This window comes from Phyllopteryx taeniolatus, chromosome 14 (genome assembly GCF_024500385.1).
Source record: "Phyllopteryx taeniolatus isolate TA_2022b chromosome 14, UOR_Ptae_1.2, whole genome shotgun sequence".
NCBI lineage: Eukaryota > Metazoa > Chordata > Actinopteri > Syngnathiformes > Syngnathidae > Phyllopteryx > Phyllopteryx taeniolatus.
In genome coordinates, this window is record NC_084515.1 from 15,291,060 (window position 1) to 15,308,903 (window position 17,844).

The window sequence follows — 17,844 nt, forward strand, 5'->3', positions numbered from 1 at the left end:
TATAGTTACCATCACTATCTTACTAAACCTGAGCTATCCAGCTAGCAAGACTAGATAGATCGATATAACACACATAATTTGAATCCACATCTAAACCTTTCCATAACTTGGGTATTAAATGTATAATAAGCAAGTTAGAAAAATACTATATAAAATGAGAATACACTACAAAAGAAAACATACTATATTTGACTTTGAAAATACATTTGCTACTTAACAAGCTAGAATGTTCAGTGACTTTATAATTGGCAAAGATTGTTAAAGCTATAAGCTAGCTAGCTATCTCCAGTAAGAAATACTGTACTGTTATTTAGCTTCACTTACCTTGAATGCCCGTTAAGTGTATCTGTAGATAGATTATTTCATTCATCCCTGCTGAGTAACTATACATTGCTGAAAACCTAAAAAAGCTAGAATGTTAACAGTGACTTTATAATTGGCAAAGCTTGTTAAAGCTATAAGCTAGCTAGCGATTTCCTGAAAGAAATTCCTTAATGTTATTTAGCTACACTTACCTTAAATGCCCGTTAAATGTATCTGGAGATAGATTATTTCATTCATCCCTGCTGAGTAACAAAAGATTGCTCAGTAATAGAGAAAAATTCCTAATGCATTTGGGGTCATTTTGATCCACGTTCTTGCCAGCACGCCGCAGCCTTCAAGCAATTTTCTTGGCCTCTAATCAGTCGTCTGCTACAATTTTCCGAGTTCATCCTGTGGGAAATTACTTCCAAGTTTTAGTTCATTGTTTAGGGCTCCCACAGTATCATTACTATTTCGGACCACTCTTGGCAGCTCTCTTTTGTTTTCCCAAGAAAAAATTGCCAACAATCTTCCGTCTAACTAGCTGTAAAAAGTCGAATAAAGACACCTAGTTAGCCAACGCCAATGAACACTGCTGAGCACTTAGCGCATAGAGAGACACTTATTTCCCTCTGGGGTTCTATGAGTGAAACAAATGACTAGCATTTGTTGTTGGACAGAAACAAATAAATGATACTACAGCTCTGTGTCTGCTGGAAGCTTCATTAATCAAACACTGCTAAAAGACGCCTTTAGAGGGGGTTCACAAATTGGCTCTGTTATGCACATCTGGTCACAAAAGAGAAGGTACTGGTATTACAAATTCCGGTCAGGTCAGGATGCGCTTTGTTGTGTCAATCATGCGTCTAAATGCCAGGGAATCTCCCTAGTGGCCACCACGCAGTCCGGCTCGATGATATGCGTCTATCTCAATTAATAATTATCGGCGCTAAATGTATTAGCTAGCCAGCCAGAAAGCTAGATGCACCGACCGCCCGCCTGTTCAGAATTCACTTACGAACAACTATTTGGCTGATAGCAGGCCGGCTTGACAGTGGCGTGAGTGGTCTGACAGGCAGGCAAGGTGCCTTGCAGGGTGGACACCTGAAAAATCAGGGTCGTAAAGTTCTCAAGATGATGCAGAGAAAGGTCCTGATCACTGTTGGTAGTGACGGGATTTAACATCTGATCAGCTGGTACCGACTAGCTACTCAACGAAAGGTATAGTAGGTGCCCAACCAAAGATAAAAATGAGAGTATCTATGTATTACTGAGTCAAAAACAATAAAATGGCCCGAAGTAATAATTACTATTTTTACACATTCCGGAAAAAAAGGACATCCTCGGCAAGATCAAGGTCTGCAAATATCACAAAAATGGCAAAATTAGGATTGATTCGGCAAATATCACAGCATTATGGGCAAAGTCAAGGTCGGTAAATTTATCTTGCAGTCCAAGACTGTGATTCCAGAGATGAGTTATTTAGTGGAATAACGTGAATAGCCACTGATTACTGCACATATCACAGCATCAGCGGCAGGGTTGCGATCCGTAAATCTCTCCTTATCCAGGAAAAATCCAGTCCAAGACAGTTCGATTCCGGAGAAAGCGTCTCCAAAACAACAAGGACACCTATTGGTACAACAAATACCACTTAATCAATGTCAAAATTAAGAGGGATTCTGCAAATATAGCAGCATTATAGTCAAGTCTGGAAATTGATCTTTAACCAGGGAACATGCAGTTTAAGATTGATTTTTCTGAGAGAGGTTCTCCAGTCAAGCAGTAAGGACAACCACTCATGCAGCAGATTTCACATAAATATTGTCAAAGTTAAGGTTGCCTCCGCAAATACAGCAACATTATTGGCAAAGTGCAAGTTAGTCATTCTTTCTTTAGCTAGAAACCACATTTTAAGACACTCTTAGTCCCAAAGCACGTTGTCCAGTGAAAAAACAAGGACAGTAGTTGATTCCAAAAATTTCACAGCCTTACCGGTAATGTTTGGTAAATCTCTCTTCACCAATAGATGTCCCCCCTTCTGTCCAAAACCTCACAGCACGACTCAATAGTCAATCAGTGTGGGAGCAATAACACATCCCTGAGGGACTCCAGAACAATGTAGGGAAAGCTTAGCGACACCACAACCAACTTTGACAGCATTGAGGCCCAGAAACTTCTGTTGGATTCCACAAACCCGCATAGGGTAAACAATACTAATTCAAATGTCTTTTCTTTTGGCGCTTTCGAGCAAAATAAGCAAGGGGACATTTGTGAACAAGAAAAAAATTCACATTTATTTGATATCAAACAGGAGTTGAATTAAATATCAGCTGACGATGGGCTCTTACAAAAGAAATGACATGAACCTAATCAGTGCCGCAACAACCTCTGCACATTTGTTTTTTTTTTTTTAAACCAAATAGTTCCATTAATAAATTAACAAAGCGTAAAAGGAAGAAAAGTGTCTGCAAACAACAACATGTCTTGGTGACACATTTCCTTCAAAGTTGTCCAAGAAAGCAAAAGCACTTCTTCACAAGCAGAGACGTGAGCGTATGGAACCATATCTTTTTCCAAATACTGTTTTTTGTTTTTTTTTTGTCTTTCAAAACATATTTGAACATATAACAAGTGTGAGGGAACAAAAGCACATTTCCTCCTTTTTTTATTATCCTTATATGAAGAGTTCTATTAACATGATGGAAGAGGGGTTAACTACTTAATGGTTGCCTTTTCTGTTTGTTTTTTTAAATTCTATTTTTAAACTTTTTTTCTACCTTTTACACTAGTGGTACAGCAAAATATAAATTCTTTAGCTGTTACTTTGACAACAGTTAATTGTGCAATAGAGAAAATATAAGGCCTGAGTCTGAATTAGTGGTTCAATTCCAATCGCAACTGTGGGGCCACTGGAGTTTTCTAGAGAGAGCCTGGTTTTGGAACGCTCCCTCACCTCCCAGGTGTGTGTCAGGACTATTTACTGGGAATATTTAAAATGTTTTCCATCCTTTACACAGTCTGTGCACCTTTTTAGTCTGACAGCAGGGTGCTCACAGTCCACATTCAGGCCTCAGAAGAACATGTTTTTGAGTGACAAGTTCCATGTGCAAAAAAAAAAAAAAAGGTCGCCGATTCATTCCTTTACCCACCCCACAATGCCCCAACTTCCTGGGGCGCGTGTGGAGTGCGGCGCCGCACTCAGCGGTTCTTTTTGACATCAACCGAAAACACCCGCCCACTCGGGTCTGAACTCAGAGGCTAGTGATGATCTGCATCTGTCCATCGCTGGAGGCGTCCCCCTCTTGGGCGCCGGGCGGCGCCGGGGGGACGCAGCCGTCGCTGGGCACTCGGTGTATGTGGTAGTAGGACAGCGGGGGGCCATCCCCGAGCTCGGGCATGCTTTTATGGTACGCGTCCTCGCTCTCGCTCCGGGTGGAGGGGGAGAGCTCGTCCTCTTCCTCCTCCCCGGGGGTGTACGGCGAAGCGGAGGGCGAGTCCCTCAGGTTGGGCATGCTGGTGTAGAGTGAGTCTCTGTTATTGTTGCTCGCGTCTTCCCCCGGTGTCACGGTCTCCACCTGGCTCTCCAGCTTGCTGGGAACCTTTTGGGCACTGTAGAGCAGGGAGTGAGTCCTCTGTGGCAGGAGGGGGGCCTCCAGGGCCTCCTTGTGGTGGGGGTGCAGGAGCAGCTCTAGGGGCGCGTGGCCTTCTCTCGCACTTCCTCTCTGCGGGGACGACGCCTCGACATGATCCGCCTCGATGGCGTCGTCCTCGCTGCCGCTCCCGCCGCCGCGCCGGTCCAGGGCCGCCCTGGTCTGCGGGACCAGCGCCGAGTCCCTGTCCCGCTGGCCGTCGCCGGGGACTCTGGGGGCGGCGCGGGGTCGCAGGTTGTTGTGCACGATCTCAGATATGATCATTTTCTCAAAGGCGGCGTCATCCAGGTTGAGGCCCCCCATGTCGGGCGGGGGGGCGCGCACGCCGACGGCTTCATAGTCGTCGTCTCGCAGGGAGTAGCTGTTGTTGAAATTGCCATTGAGGGGGAGGGTGTCCATGGCGCTGATGTCCCTGCTGTTGCTCAGAGACTGCTGTCCTGCAACAAATGGCACAGACGGAACACATGAGATGACATTTTCTGCCTTACAACCCAACCCGGTTAATAAGTACATCATCCACATGGACGTGATACTGCTCAGGACACTTTCTGTTCTCGTCATATCATGAGCAATCGATTAGCTCCAAAGCAGCTGTCCACTGTCTAAGGCTAGAGCCAATATAATGCTACGTCCACAAAAATCAAGGGTCTTTTCAAAAGCAATCTAAAACAAAGTATCCACATACATGAAAAAAGAAAAGAAAAAGCACATCCATCCTGCCATTTGCAGGTGGACTGCAAACACCAACACAGATGATCAGAAGATGGAAGAAAGTCATTGCCCGGAAAAGGAACAAAAACTCGGTGGCTTGAGTACAAAAAAAAAAAAAAAAAAGGCATACCTGTTGACAGATAGTCACACGGAATTACAGTACACCGGATCTTTCTTGTAATAACATCAGCATATTATTATAAAAATGACCCTAAAATAACATTTCTTCGTTAAAAAAATCAACAACAAAAAAACATGCATTTGTGGACGTGGCCTAAGATTTTGATCCTGAACAATATCAGCGTCATTCGGACAGATGGCAGGAAGTGAAGAAACCAAAAGGAACATACATTGCGACGAGAGCTGCGGCATGTGAACAACACAGCAGCACACAAAGCAGCCACAGACAAACTGGAGAAAGAAAGGGACCAGTACAAGCGTTGGGAACATTAACAATGAAGAAAACATTCCAGCCGTGAAAAGAAGAACGAGCGGTGTGGGACACAGATGGCCCGCCACCTCTGTGCACCCCCTCCGCAATCAACACACACACACACGCACACACAGGGTACGACACACACAGGCACGGTGCGATGACTCACTTTGCCAACACTCACATCAAGTGTGTCTGCTCAGGCTATCTGGCCTAAGCAAAGCTGATGTGCAAAAAAAGTGGGAAAACAAAGATGCCGGTTTTCAAAATGGCAGCAGAAAGAACAAAATCACTCAAATCAGACAAAACAAATAAAATGAAACAAAAAAGCGCGTCAAAGCAGAAAGCGAGCTGGATTCAGTCGGCTTGTGTCCTTCGGATAAAAGGTAACATTATGCTTTGTTGAGATTTTTTTGTGTGTGTTGGACACTTTTGGAGGACGACAAAAGCAAGGACGACTGAATCCTGGACTCAGCAGGTGAAGGAAAAGGCTCAGCGGCAAGCACACGTCGCCTCCTTTCAATTATTCCAACCTCCCAACCCTTCACTTTTGATTGACACATTACCTTTTACTTTCTTTTCACAAGACGCACACGCACACGCACACACACTGGGGTTCATTTGCCTTTTCCAATGTCAACTTTAAGCACTTTCAAGAACCCTCCTTAAAGCTTTTATCCTATCGTACTAGGCACTCATTTTGACATTGTGAAACAGTAAGAGTAGCTGTGCAAATTGACAAATAGTAAATATTTGCCACGTTACCGATTTTATGATTTAGTTTAGTGTTTTTCTCAATTTCAGAGAGGAAAAATTCTATCTGGGTAGAATAACATTGTTAACATTTCAGATCTAACCATGCCCCAAGACTTGACTCCACGCGCGCGCGCACACACACACACACACACACTCGACTTCACAAAATATATTTTTTTTACAGTACTGTACATAAATGTATGATTTTGTTTTTACATTGCCACATTAGGATTAATTGTAGCTATCATTACATCCATCTTATTGTAAATATCACTTTAAAACACCTTTTTTGACTTTGCCTTTTCTCCATTCTCAATTTAAGAATAATTCCCATTATTTACTTTTCGTAGTTGTCCCAACAATCACTTGAAAATGATAATAAATACATCTAATATATAATTAATGAAATTCATAATTTAAAAAAAGACCAAAGAGAAGAGATCATAGATAAAATAATATGTGAAATAATAACAATACATAGTAATTGAACAAATTGAAATAAATGCATTGAAAGAATAATAAATAATCGTGGCTATTTGAACATCTGTCATATTATTATACAGTATTTTTTCCAGTGCGCCGGTAGATGTGCAGGGCTCAATCACTTGTTGTGCAGCCGAAGAGTCCCCAATTATCATTTTCTCATTTGTCAAATCATTTTGACTTCATTGGCAAAATTCTCAACGAATCAACTTACTTCCCGTTATTTATGTATTTTTAAATGCATTCTTCATTGTGGTCCCAAGAGGCACTCAAACAAATACATCTAATTTATGATATGATTCATTGTCTTGATAATAAAAAATATATCCTGTAACGCATATCCGACATATTTTATAATAATAATAAAAATATATAAAAGAAACATTTTCAGACCCTTGCTATTAAATAAGAATTCTGATACAGTATATGGTAAAATACAAGGATACAAATAACAAAAGAAGTGTAAGAAATGAATGGAAATGAACAATTAAATAAATACAATTAATGCCACAAACAAAGTTGTTCTTTGTTACAAGTGTTAAGAGTGAAAGTTAGAATTTACATATGCGTGTAGCGTGTAACTGCATATAAAAAAAGAAAATCCCTTCCAGTACCTTTTTCCCACTTTGAGAAGGAAGCTTGAGTGTTTTTTTTTATTTTTATTTTTGTTTTTTTGCGGCTGTTGTTTTTCCGAGCACTCGCGCGAACCTCGATATGCTCGCTCTCGTTTGACGCACTTTGATTTCACAAGATTCTTTTTTATGAGGCGGCTATGCGGCGAGGCTTTTTGCAGCGAGCTGACATTTTTAGTGGCGCCTAGCTCCATGGTAAAAACAAAACAAAACAAATACAAACATGAAAGAGATTCTCGAAAGAAGAGGTCAAGTGATTATTGGCCGCATCTCCCTAAATTTGCATGTGTTTATGCACAAACAGACATTGTCTGCTGGGATCTTTGCAGGTGGGGGGAGGACCGGCTAGGAATGATGGAAACTGAATCCGAATGGACGCCGGGACAGCTGCACTGTGGGATTCCATCCAAGGGAAAATTCATCCAAGATGTTCGCGACGCTACGGCGCGGGGAGGAACATCTGCCAAGCATTACTTAGTATTAATACACTCATAAGACATGACGATCTGACTTTTTTTTTTCCCCCCAAGGCGCTAAATGTAACGATTATAGCAGGCCGATTGTGAAAAGGAGCTTGCCTCTCCCGTCGCGATGTTCCTACTTGGGAATCTGTCGTTGGGTTTCCCGGAAAACGGCAGTCCATATGTTCGATTGCTTCTTGATTGGCTCATAAATACGACTGTGGCTGTGAAATGTGGCTAATGTTCCTGTAGAGGCAGGAACGAGCCACGGCTAACATGTTTGATCTAAATCAACAGTTCCCATTTCAATGTAATTTAACTCAATACATCCGACGAAATATATGTATTTATGACTTTACCATTGCATTAGCGTGGGTTAGTAGACTACTGTGCATTCCGACTTGCGTACAAATCAACCTTGATGTACAGTACGCGTAGCCACGATGCATCAGAGGTCACGACCCTTCCACCGCTTCCTTAGACCAACATTGTCCAAAATGGCGGCCAGTTCCAGCAGTAATTGTGCGAAGCTAACAGATCTTCCGAAGTATTTAATGAAGGCTTTTTCCAATCGTGTTTATGGGCCAAGGAACCACGGTATTTATTTCTATTCGTGCGACGAAGTCAACGGAAGACCAAAGTGCCAAACTCACTCCATCCGATACATCACACGCACACCCTTCTGGTCAAGCAGAGTAAGAATACAAATATTTTGCAAAGTAATTTTTTTGCTAACACTACATATTAACCGATTGTTTCTAGATCAAACGTACGGCAATTTCGTGACTATGACTAGCCAATGGTTTATAATCATTAAAACGGCTTGGTTAAAAGTGTATAACCATAAATTGACGCAACCGTTGTTGTAATGAAAAATATTACTTTAGTACAGACATAGCTGTACTCGCTGCTATTATGGTCATTCTCAACGGATTCAGCTGGTTGTGTGATCCAATTCGGACATTTTTCAAAGTGGCTTTTTAGTTTAGGAAAGGGAATCAAGTTGACGCGACTTCCGGTTGCTCAGGATATCGGTCATCGCTATTTCACAAGCCGTGACTGCAATGCTTCACCGTGATTTACGCCGGAACAAACTTTAAAAGCCATCTAATCCAAAATGTTTTTCGCAACGATTTGTCATGCTGAGCGATAATCCGTTGCAGCAGCAGGCTTTCAATATGCCGCAGTTGTCGGAAATTTACGCTGGAACAAACTTTATATGTCACGTTAATTCAAGTGGTGTTTTGCTTGAGTAGTGGTGTTTTCTGAAAATGAAGCGCAAGTAATCACTGGTGTACTAAGTCATGTGACTGACTCTCACGGGAAGGTCCATTCGGGTTACGTTGCAGCTGTAGGGACTAAACTACTACTGTAGGTCCTGCTATACAGCGGAAGCACCAATCTTTCATCAAGAGTTGCATCTTTTATGGCAAAGCCGACTAGGAATTGCAAAAATCTGCGAATAGTTGACACTACCTGTTATTGGCACGACAAAAAAAAAATACAAAATTGGCCTTAGAAATGGCCGAAATGACCCTAAAAGGCGCAAGCTACGTGTTATAAGGCAATGTTTGCACATCATTGTAGCATGGACCAGGGCTTTGATCTTGCAAAAATAATACAAAAAAAAGTATTATAATTCAAAATAAATAAACCAATCTGAAAGAAAATAAACAAAATATATGTTTGAATTTCCAAAAATAAAAAAAACACCAATTTTCTTTTTTTAAAAAACAAAATAAAAATAAATACCTAACTTTCTCTTAAGAAGCTGCGTTTTAGACCAAATATTGTGAGCCACAGCTGGGAAATTGTAACATTTTACTTTCACACTGTGACATGGGCTTTGTTCTTCCTTCGGGAATGTTTCCACATGCAAGAAAAATACAGCATAGTTTTCAATTAAAAAAAAAAAAAAAAAAAAAACCCAGAAAATTCCAAAAGAAAAAAAAAATGAATCGAAAAACCAATTCTAAAAAAAAGTTTTACAAATATTAGAACAATTCTTAACATTCAAAAACATTAAAACTATGTAAAAATGAATAGTTCACCTCTCCGAACAAGCTGCTCAGCTGTTGTTGGGCTTTAAGCCGTCTGTGCAATGACACTGCTATCTATTTAAGCACGGAAAAAGGATAATAAAATATTTTGTTCAAAGAACATTCTCTGACTGGATGTGATGAATTTTGGATGATGTTGTTTCAAACAATGTTTCATTTCCTATGCTACTTTTGTATCTTTTGGATTCCATTGTGTCTAGCAAGCAAATAACCAAGCAGCGAACAAATGTAAACGTGTTAAGTTTAACTCTCTATATTTGTGACAATGTTGGCCTTTCATCATGCTGCTGTTGCTTTTCTCCATTCTGTTTTATGATCAAATGGAGGAGAATATCTGAGGGCTACGACCGTGGGCCCGCGCTGCATCACGCAGCCCCCCCCCCCCCCCCTTCGACTCCACCAGCGTAGAATTAGGTCACCGCAGACACAAGTAAACATCGGCTAAATAAAAGCTAACTGTTGCAAAGCGTTTTCTCGCCGCTGACCGAAGATCAATAGTGCAAATGATTGGGAAAGGCACTTTTTTTTCCCGCGATCGTATGTTTTCTTGCTTTTTGGTAATGAGCGTTGGTAATTACAAAAGTAACATCATTATTATTAGTTATTATTTACATTTTTGCGGTGGGCAGTGGTTAGGACGTGTTCTGGGGTCGAAAACTTGGCTCTGTTTGCATGTTCTTACGTGGGTTTTCTCCAGGTACTCCGGCTTTCATTGGACGAAAGAGATGTCAACCATAATAGCGACCGTGATTGGTTGTGAGGTCACGCACTAAGTAACACCTGGGGGCCAATATCAAAACTGAAGGTTATTTTTGCCTAATAGTTTTTTTTGTGTGTGGACAAAGTAGAAAACGTCAAAGTATTTCAAATTATTATGATTCATAATACAGTTAACGATGGAGACGTAGCCCGAATTTGTACGGAAGACAACTTACTAACTTAGTTACTAACCTACGCCAATGCAGTAGAAAAGTCATAATTACACGAAAAATTTGGATGAAAAACCACCACCAGAAAACAGTCAAATGAAAAATAGTAAAGTGAAGCGGAAAATCACGACGTATTCATTGTGCACTATTGGCAACCTCAAAACATCATCAAACTTTGGACCTCCCTCTAACTAATGTACTATATTTTGGAAGCACTAACAAATAAAACAATGCTAGCATTCGGCTGCCATTTTTGGGTCTTTTTTTTTTTTTTTTTTTTTAAATCAACACACATCTGTGATGCTACGAAGTTAGTAAGTTAGCTTTAGCTCATGTACAACGCCAAACGTGTCGGTTAGCTGGCTGTCTCAGCTGAAGACATTTGCAATGGTCCCGAATGCTCGTGCTAGAAAAAGAGATTTCCCGGCGTTTTGGTCTTCTCTTTTGCTTTGCTAACGAGTAGCGGACTGAGCCGTTAGTGCCTTATTCCCGCGGGTAATGCTTTTGTTTGGAAACAAACATAACAAAAAAAAGCAGGGAGCTTTAGCTCAGCACAGAAGTTGGACTTTGCTTTCATCTTGCAAAACTCCATCGTTACTTGATGCTGTACACCAAAGTTGAAACAGAGACACATGTAAGAAAGACGTCAAAGTTTTTTTCCCTTTCAGTGCTACAGGCTAAATGTGGATCAGGAGCAAACTAAAAAGGAAAAGCAAAATACAAAAAGGAATTCAGAAAACTATAAAATAAAGTGGGAAAGAAAACAAAGCATTTAAAAGTATTAAAACAATTACAATTAAACATTAAACATACCCTTAAAGGATTCTTGATGAATTTATCAAATATTTAACATTAACTGCCAATTCTGTTGGGAATTTTGACCTATAGCAATTTATTTTTTACAAATAATCTGATTTAACTCCCATATAATTTACTGTGGCCCTAAAACTCTTATGTGAAAATAGTGTATTCTATCATTAATTGAACAAATGTATATTGTTATTATTATATCCACTGTACATAGGTTCATTTATTTATTTTACATTATTCAATTATGAATAAAAACTGATCTGTGTCTGCTGGCTCCAATTATAATAAATTGCTCTTTTCATCTTCAGCCCAGACATGTCCCGACATGTGAGCGTGAAAACAAATCAAGAGCGCAGGCGGACAGCGGAGGCAGGAGGTGCACACCTGGAGGGCGAAAAGTCGGCGGAGAGGGCGTGTTGCACACCACCGTCTCTGCCAGCAGGTTGTTATAAGGGTTAGTGTCGTGGGTGCGGAGGAGGGGGTTAGTGAGGAGGTAGTTGCCGGTCATGCCTGAAATAATAGAAGAAGAAAAAAAAGAAAAGAGGGAAACATCAGTAAGGACAATCAGGGAAGCGGCGGAAGGCACCCTGAAAAAGTTGGCACGCCCCGACACCGGCAAAAATCAACATTACGCCCGTTTGGCATCTAGCTACCATATGTCGAATTTACGCGGTAGAACAGCTTTTGAAGCAACACATGACTTTCAAAACGCACCGCAATCCCCGGCGCCACTTGATTGAAAAAAACTCACGGATTCGGAAAGCATAAAGACATTGCTACCGTGCGAGACATTATCCAAACAAGCAGTGGAACAATATTAGCGCGACAAGTGTTGACAACACCGTCATCCGCAGCCAATTCCTCCATACAAAAGCATCCAGTCCAAATGCAAGACAAAACACGGCCTTCCTATCACCCGCCGCATGCTGTTTGTGTACAGAATGTAACGAGCCATCGCACTCATTTAGATTTAGCCCGACAATCTCTCTCTTTCTCTGCACTGGTATGCATTTTGAGAAAAAGCTCCAGATTTCTAATTCCGTTCCAAATCTGCAGCGGCGCAGCGGGGAGCTTTCGCAGTGCCGGCCGGATCCATCCCAAAACACGCTCTGACCGCCGCCTGACTGGCGCATCCCACCCCTCCTTCCTCCTGACAAGCTGTGCAGGCTGCGGATGAGTGACGAGAGGCCTCTCCCGTCAAGAGTGTCGCCATTTCAACTCGTCAGGCCCAAAATATCGCAACTTTGATTATTTATTTTTTCCCCCCATTCAAGATGATCCAAAAAGCAGCGGGGGAGAGCGGCAAACGGCTCCGGACTTTTTGATATGCTTTTGTGGGCTATTTTTGAACACTTAATACTACATTAAAGCCACGTACATCGAGCTCCGTCTCAAAGAGAATAACGTCTGGCGGCTTGCTTACCCTGGTTGAGGGTGGAGGTGCTGTTTATGTCTCCTGAGATGAAGGAAGACTCCGACTGCTTCCTCACCGTGTCGTTCCACATGCGCCTGATGCGGCTCTGCGTGCGCAGGAGAGGAGACACGGATCAACACAATGTCGCCGTTAGCGTTTAAGTGGCTTCCCGTCTTCAACCTGGCTTTGCAAACGCAACGCTACTGATCCGAAACTGGATAATCAAAAGATGTTACCGCTTCGCGGGTCCCTTTTGCCGGGCTTTCCGCAACAATTTCTACAATAAGAAATCACGTGATTCCCGACCACGTGCCGATAGAGCTCATCAGATGTGCTGTGGGAAATGATAAAATTTCACTTAATTGGTCTGAAAGTGATTATTTATTTGCTACAAATAATGTATCGTTGTTCATCTATCTATGCAACTAACGTACAGTGACAGGCAGAACAATGCCATGTTCTGCCACTAGAGGGCGAAAGGTGCAACTAACTTGAGTATTAATAGCTTTGTCATGTACGAAACAGGGCGAGATTTCACACTGAGCAAATTGAGACCAGATCATTATTTCAGTAGTATATATACCTTTTGTGACGTTTCTGTTTGCTTGTGTGCTGTGATGTTTTTTTTCAATGTCAAATGTGAAACTCTAACTTGGTAATTTTAGGATTTTAGTTAATTTTTTTTAAAGAGGGAACTAAAACATCAATATTAATAATCATATAAAAAATAATTGTTGCATTCATTGTAATTTTGTAATTAATTAAATACCATTCAAATGAGAATGAATTGTTATTAACATCAATACGCATTTTACAGACACGTTTTAAAAATCCAATGCATAAATTGGATTTATTTATAATTTGATAGAAACGCGAGTGTCATTTCTGCCTGCCTCTCAGATACTAGCGGGAAACTCTTGTCGCGCCATTCCTTGCTGGTCCCTTCAAGACCGGAAGAAGAAGCAAAAGACGCTCTCTTCCTCGCCACCCAACCCGCAGACACTCTCTGCGGCTCTTTAATCTCCCACACCACTTTGTCTTATTGAGCAATTTTAGTGCTTTTGCACTTGGAGGTCTGCGCCTGAATCCAGACCTTCGAGAGCGCCAACGCCGCCGAGATGACTGATTCACGCTGTGCCGACATGCCTCTGAAGAACCATCAATCCGGCGAGCACCGCAGGGGGTGCGGATGAACATGGCGCTAAAGACTTGTCAAACTGTGGGAACTCAACTTTACTCTACTTCTGAGACCACGTTGGCATGGTTACTGGGCTATCACAATGAACAATTGGACTTTATTTGCGTGTGTGTGTTTCATTTATTTATTTTTTGCAGTTACCGACCTGGGTAGCGGAGGAGTAGCGCGCCGTGCTCCGAGCCGTGGCCGTCTTCACCGAGCCGTGGGGGCCCTCGGGCGGCAGGGCGCCGCAGCACTGAGACTGACGGAAACATTTGCTGTACTCTTTGCGCACCTGCGCAGGAGAAAGCACAGAAAAAAGGGAAGGTGGATGTTCTCAATCTTTTATTGAATGTCACCGACAGCTGACAGCTCTTTAAATGTCACATCTAGAGGTGCAAAATGATGGAATATTTAATCCATCGGGAATATGACCCAAATTTGGTAAAAAAAGAAACAAAATTCGATTTAATACAGAAAGGTATGCAGGATGTAATGTGCCTTTGGCCACATCCAGCATTGCAGAGAACATTTTACACATAATAGTACGTATCTTCAGCACGGTGGGCGACTGGTTAGAGCGTCAGCCTCACAGTTCTGAGGACCCGGGTTCAATCCCCGGCCCCGCCTGTGTGGAGTTTGCATCTTCTCCCCGTGCCTGCGTGGGTTTTCTCCGGGCACTCCGGTTTCCACCCACATCCCAAAAACCTGCACGGTAGGTTAATTGATGACTCTAAATTGCCCGTAGGTGTGAATGTGAGTGCGAATGGTTGTTTGTTTGTTTGTATGAGCCCTGCGATTGGCTGGCAACCAGTTCAGGGCGTACCCCGCCTCCTGCCCGATGACGGCTGGCGTAGGCCCCAGCATGCCCGCGACCCTCGTGAGGAGAAGCGGCTCAGAAAATGGATGGATAGTACATATCTCACCTCGGAGCAGACAAAGGTGTAACTGCTGATTTTGGGCCGATTCAAGACCATGTGGAAAGTAGAAAAGCTTTTTACAACTGTATCAGGGGTAGTTTTAGAAATGAAACAAAAACAAATAAACAAACAAAAAAAGAATTGCCTTTATCTCTTGTAGCAGACAAAGGTTAGCCTGTTCATTTTTGCCAGATTCAAATGACTACACAAACTGCATCATCACTTTATCCAACTTTATTTGGTGTTATTATTGTTATTTTTTTAAACTAAACAAACAAACAAAGAAAAAAATCCCTTGACCAGCTTGGAACAGGCGTGCCTGTTGATTTTCAACTGATTCAAATGGCCATGCATCCGGCCGCATAGTTTTCTCCAGCGGTAGCGGGGGTTCGCCCTTCCAGAGCAAATGTATGCCTGTTAATTTCTGATTGATTCAAAACAATATTTGGACTGCCGCATTGCTTTATCTGGCTTCAGTCGGATTAGTTTGTGAAATGAAACAGATTTTCTTTGAACAGACCAATGTGAGCCTGTTGATATTGGACTGTTTCATAGGACTGTTTGGGCTGCTGCATAGTTTTATTCAGCTTTATCTGGTTACTTTTGGAAATGAAATGAGCAAAGCATTTCTCTTCAACCTCAGCACAGACAAAGGTGCGCCAATTGATTTTTGACCGATTCAAATTTCTTTGGGTTTGTTTTGGAAATAAAACATAACCCTTTAACCCTTGGGGAGAAACCAAATACGTTTAGATTTTTGATGGGTTCTGGTTTTGGAAATGTAACAAAAACCGCAACATTTGTACAATGGAATGCTGCCAGGAAAGTGTCCGACCTCTGTCGTGTTCTGTGATTGGCCGGTGTCAGGGTTGTGTTGCTTAGTGATTAGTCTATTGGAAACTCCAATTGTTTTTGGACAAAGCCTTACCTTCTTCTGCAGAAGGCAGTGGAAGATGAAGATGAACATTCCTTGAAGGGTGTTAAAGATGGTGAAGAGGTACGCCATCACAATGGAGGACTCGTTGAGGAAGAACAGGCCGAAGGACCACGTGAGGCCCAAAAGACAAAGCAGGGCAAACGCTCCCAACACCCATGACCTGTAAAAAAAAAAAAAGATATATCTTTAGAGCGAACAAGCCCGCAGAGGAACGCGGAATAAAAGATGATACAAGGGAATTGTGCTTTTTGAGTCACAAGACCGCAAAGGTAGCATGTTTTGCCTCGGTGGCTTCCAGGAAACGCCAGGAGGAAACGCGATCACTTCACAGTCAGTTTCAATGACGACCGCTTCTCCTTATGGATACACTGTCGACAAGTGAGATGCCCCTAGACACTGAACGCGACTCCGAGAAACCTTAGCAGGAAAAATGAGACGGCTTACGGAGAAAGACAGCCGACTGCGCTCGCAAGGCCGCATTTTAGCTACTAATCACACAGGATGCAACCTTCCGTTTAACGTTTGTACACGCACGGCTGATTTGAGTTAGAGCACGAATTAGTGGCAGTTAATGAGATGTGACAGCTGGAGATGAGGAGTCAAACGTGAGCTAAACAAGCTTTGATTATGAAATCTATAAAAAGGAAAATGTGAAAAACGAGAGACATTGGGACATTAATCATGCCGGCTTTTGTGACGATGATCACTTCTGAGCTTTTCCTTCCACAATGTGTGCGGTTGAAACCATTTTCCGAGAACTCAAGTAAAAAGAGAGTGTGTAGTGAAGCTGTCATGAAGAAATAAAAATAACTTGCAATATATGTATGACCTGGTACACGATAGTGAAGAATACTAAGATTATAAAGTACAGCCTGCGGACAGAAATAAAGATTTTGTTTTCAATATTTTGCCTCTATACACAACCACAAAGGCCATGGGAAAAAAAAAAAAAAAAAAAGCTAACAGCGTGACTAAAGTGTAGACTTTCAATTTCAATTCAATAGGTTTCAAATCAATCACTCAAACAATCAAAACCTTGATTTAATCATAATAAAAACCCATTGAGAGTGAAAAAATATGAAATTAAATATAAAAAGATCTGATAAATATGCTTGAAAGTATTTCAACAATAAAAATCCTTCAGTTGCTTCTTTTTTTCCATGCTCCATTGGGTTTAACTCAGGTAACTGGCTTGCCCATTGAAGTGTGTTCAACTTCTTGACTCACTCCATCATACATTGATCTTATCAACTTTGTAGCATTAGGTTGAAATTGAGCATCTGGTATACTATAAATATTCCACCACGTGATGTGTTCTGCTTTGGACTGTGGGATGTGTCTTCTGAGTTTCAAATTAGTGCAATGGCATAAAGAATCTGAAATCATAACAAATCTGCCATTGTTTTGCTAGGAGCCATACATGCGCATCCCATGGTATGCTCTGGATTCCTTCTCGAGACCTCCGTTTTTCAGGGGCTCAAAAGTACACTGATGAAAATCCTTTGCTTCCTTCAGTTGCTGCTTGTTTGTCTTTTTACCTTCACGGTGGTCTTCATTCAGTGAAAAGCATGCTCTATGGGGTTTGCTTCAGGCAAATTGCTTTACCCAATGAAGAATATTACATTTCTTTCTTGACTTACGACGTTTATGCCACTAACCAGCCATCTTTTTGTAGCATTAGTTAAAATTTTAGCAGAGATATACCCAAAAAAAAAACATGCATGCCCTTTCACTGACTTCACCACGTGATGTGGTATGCCAAATTTGGACTGTGAGCTATTCCTTTTCTTTCGGCATAATTTCAAATCTACTGCGGTGAAAAAAAAAAAATCACAACAACTCGGCCAAGTTTTCAATGGTTGCAATGCAAACTGACCAGAGCAGGCTGCTACGACTGTGATCGGATAATAATGTCTTTGGTGAAGCAGCATGTGGCTCATCGCCCACATTGGGTTACGTTTGTGCTCGGCGTTCCCAGTAACTGTAAACCATTGTATGTTTGTGGTCACAGCACATAGTACAGTCTGACAGCAGCTACGTTCCATACACCACTTCCATGCAACCAAAATCCCAAAATAATAAAAAAAATACCATAAGGGATCTTCCATTTATGACATAATTGGAGTAAATATTTGTATGAACAACATTTATAGGGCATCAATATA

The 17,844-nt window shown here is 41.6% G+C and overlaps 1 protein-coding gene across 7 annotated transcripts in view; it reads right to left on the reverse strand.

Annotated features, from left to right (window-relative positions):
• Positions 1-2,573: 2,573 nt before the first annotated feature.
• LOC133488857 (adhesion G protein-coupled receptor L2-like) overlaps positions 2,574-17,844 on the reverse strand; it is a 118,017-nt gene continuing 102,746 nt past the window's right edge. For 2 of the 7 annotated variants that reach the window (XM_061797305.1, XM_061797306.1), the window contains 5 exons: positions 15,671-15,839; positions 13,989-14,117; positions 12,655-12,751; positions 11,616-11,741; positions 2,574-4,393 (listed from right to left, as the gene is read on the reverse strand). In XM_061797305.1, coding sequence (XP_061653289.1) covers positions 3,558-4,393; positions 11,616-11,741; positions 12,655-12,751; positions 13,989-14,117; positions 15,671-15,839 — 1,357 coding nt within the window. In that variant the 3' untranslated portion in view covers positions 2,574-3,557. Of the gene's footprint in view, positions 4,394-5,269; positions 5,324-11,615; positions 11,742-12,654; positions 12,752-13,988; positions 14,118-15,670; positions 15,840-17,844 lie in introns of all 7 variants that reach the window. The other 5 variants (XM_061797307.1, XM_061797308.1, XM_061797311.1 and 2 more) reach the window with 4 other exon arrangements.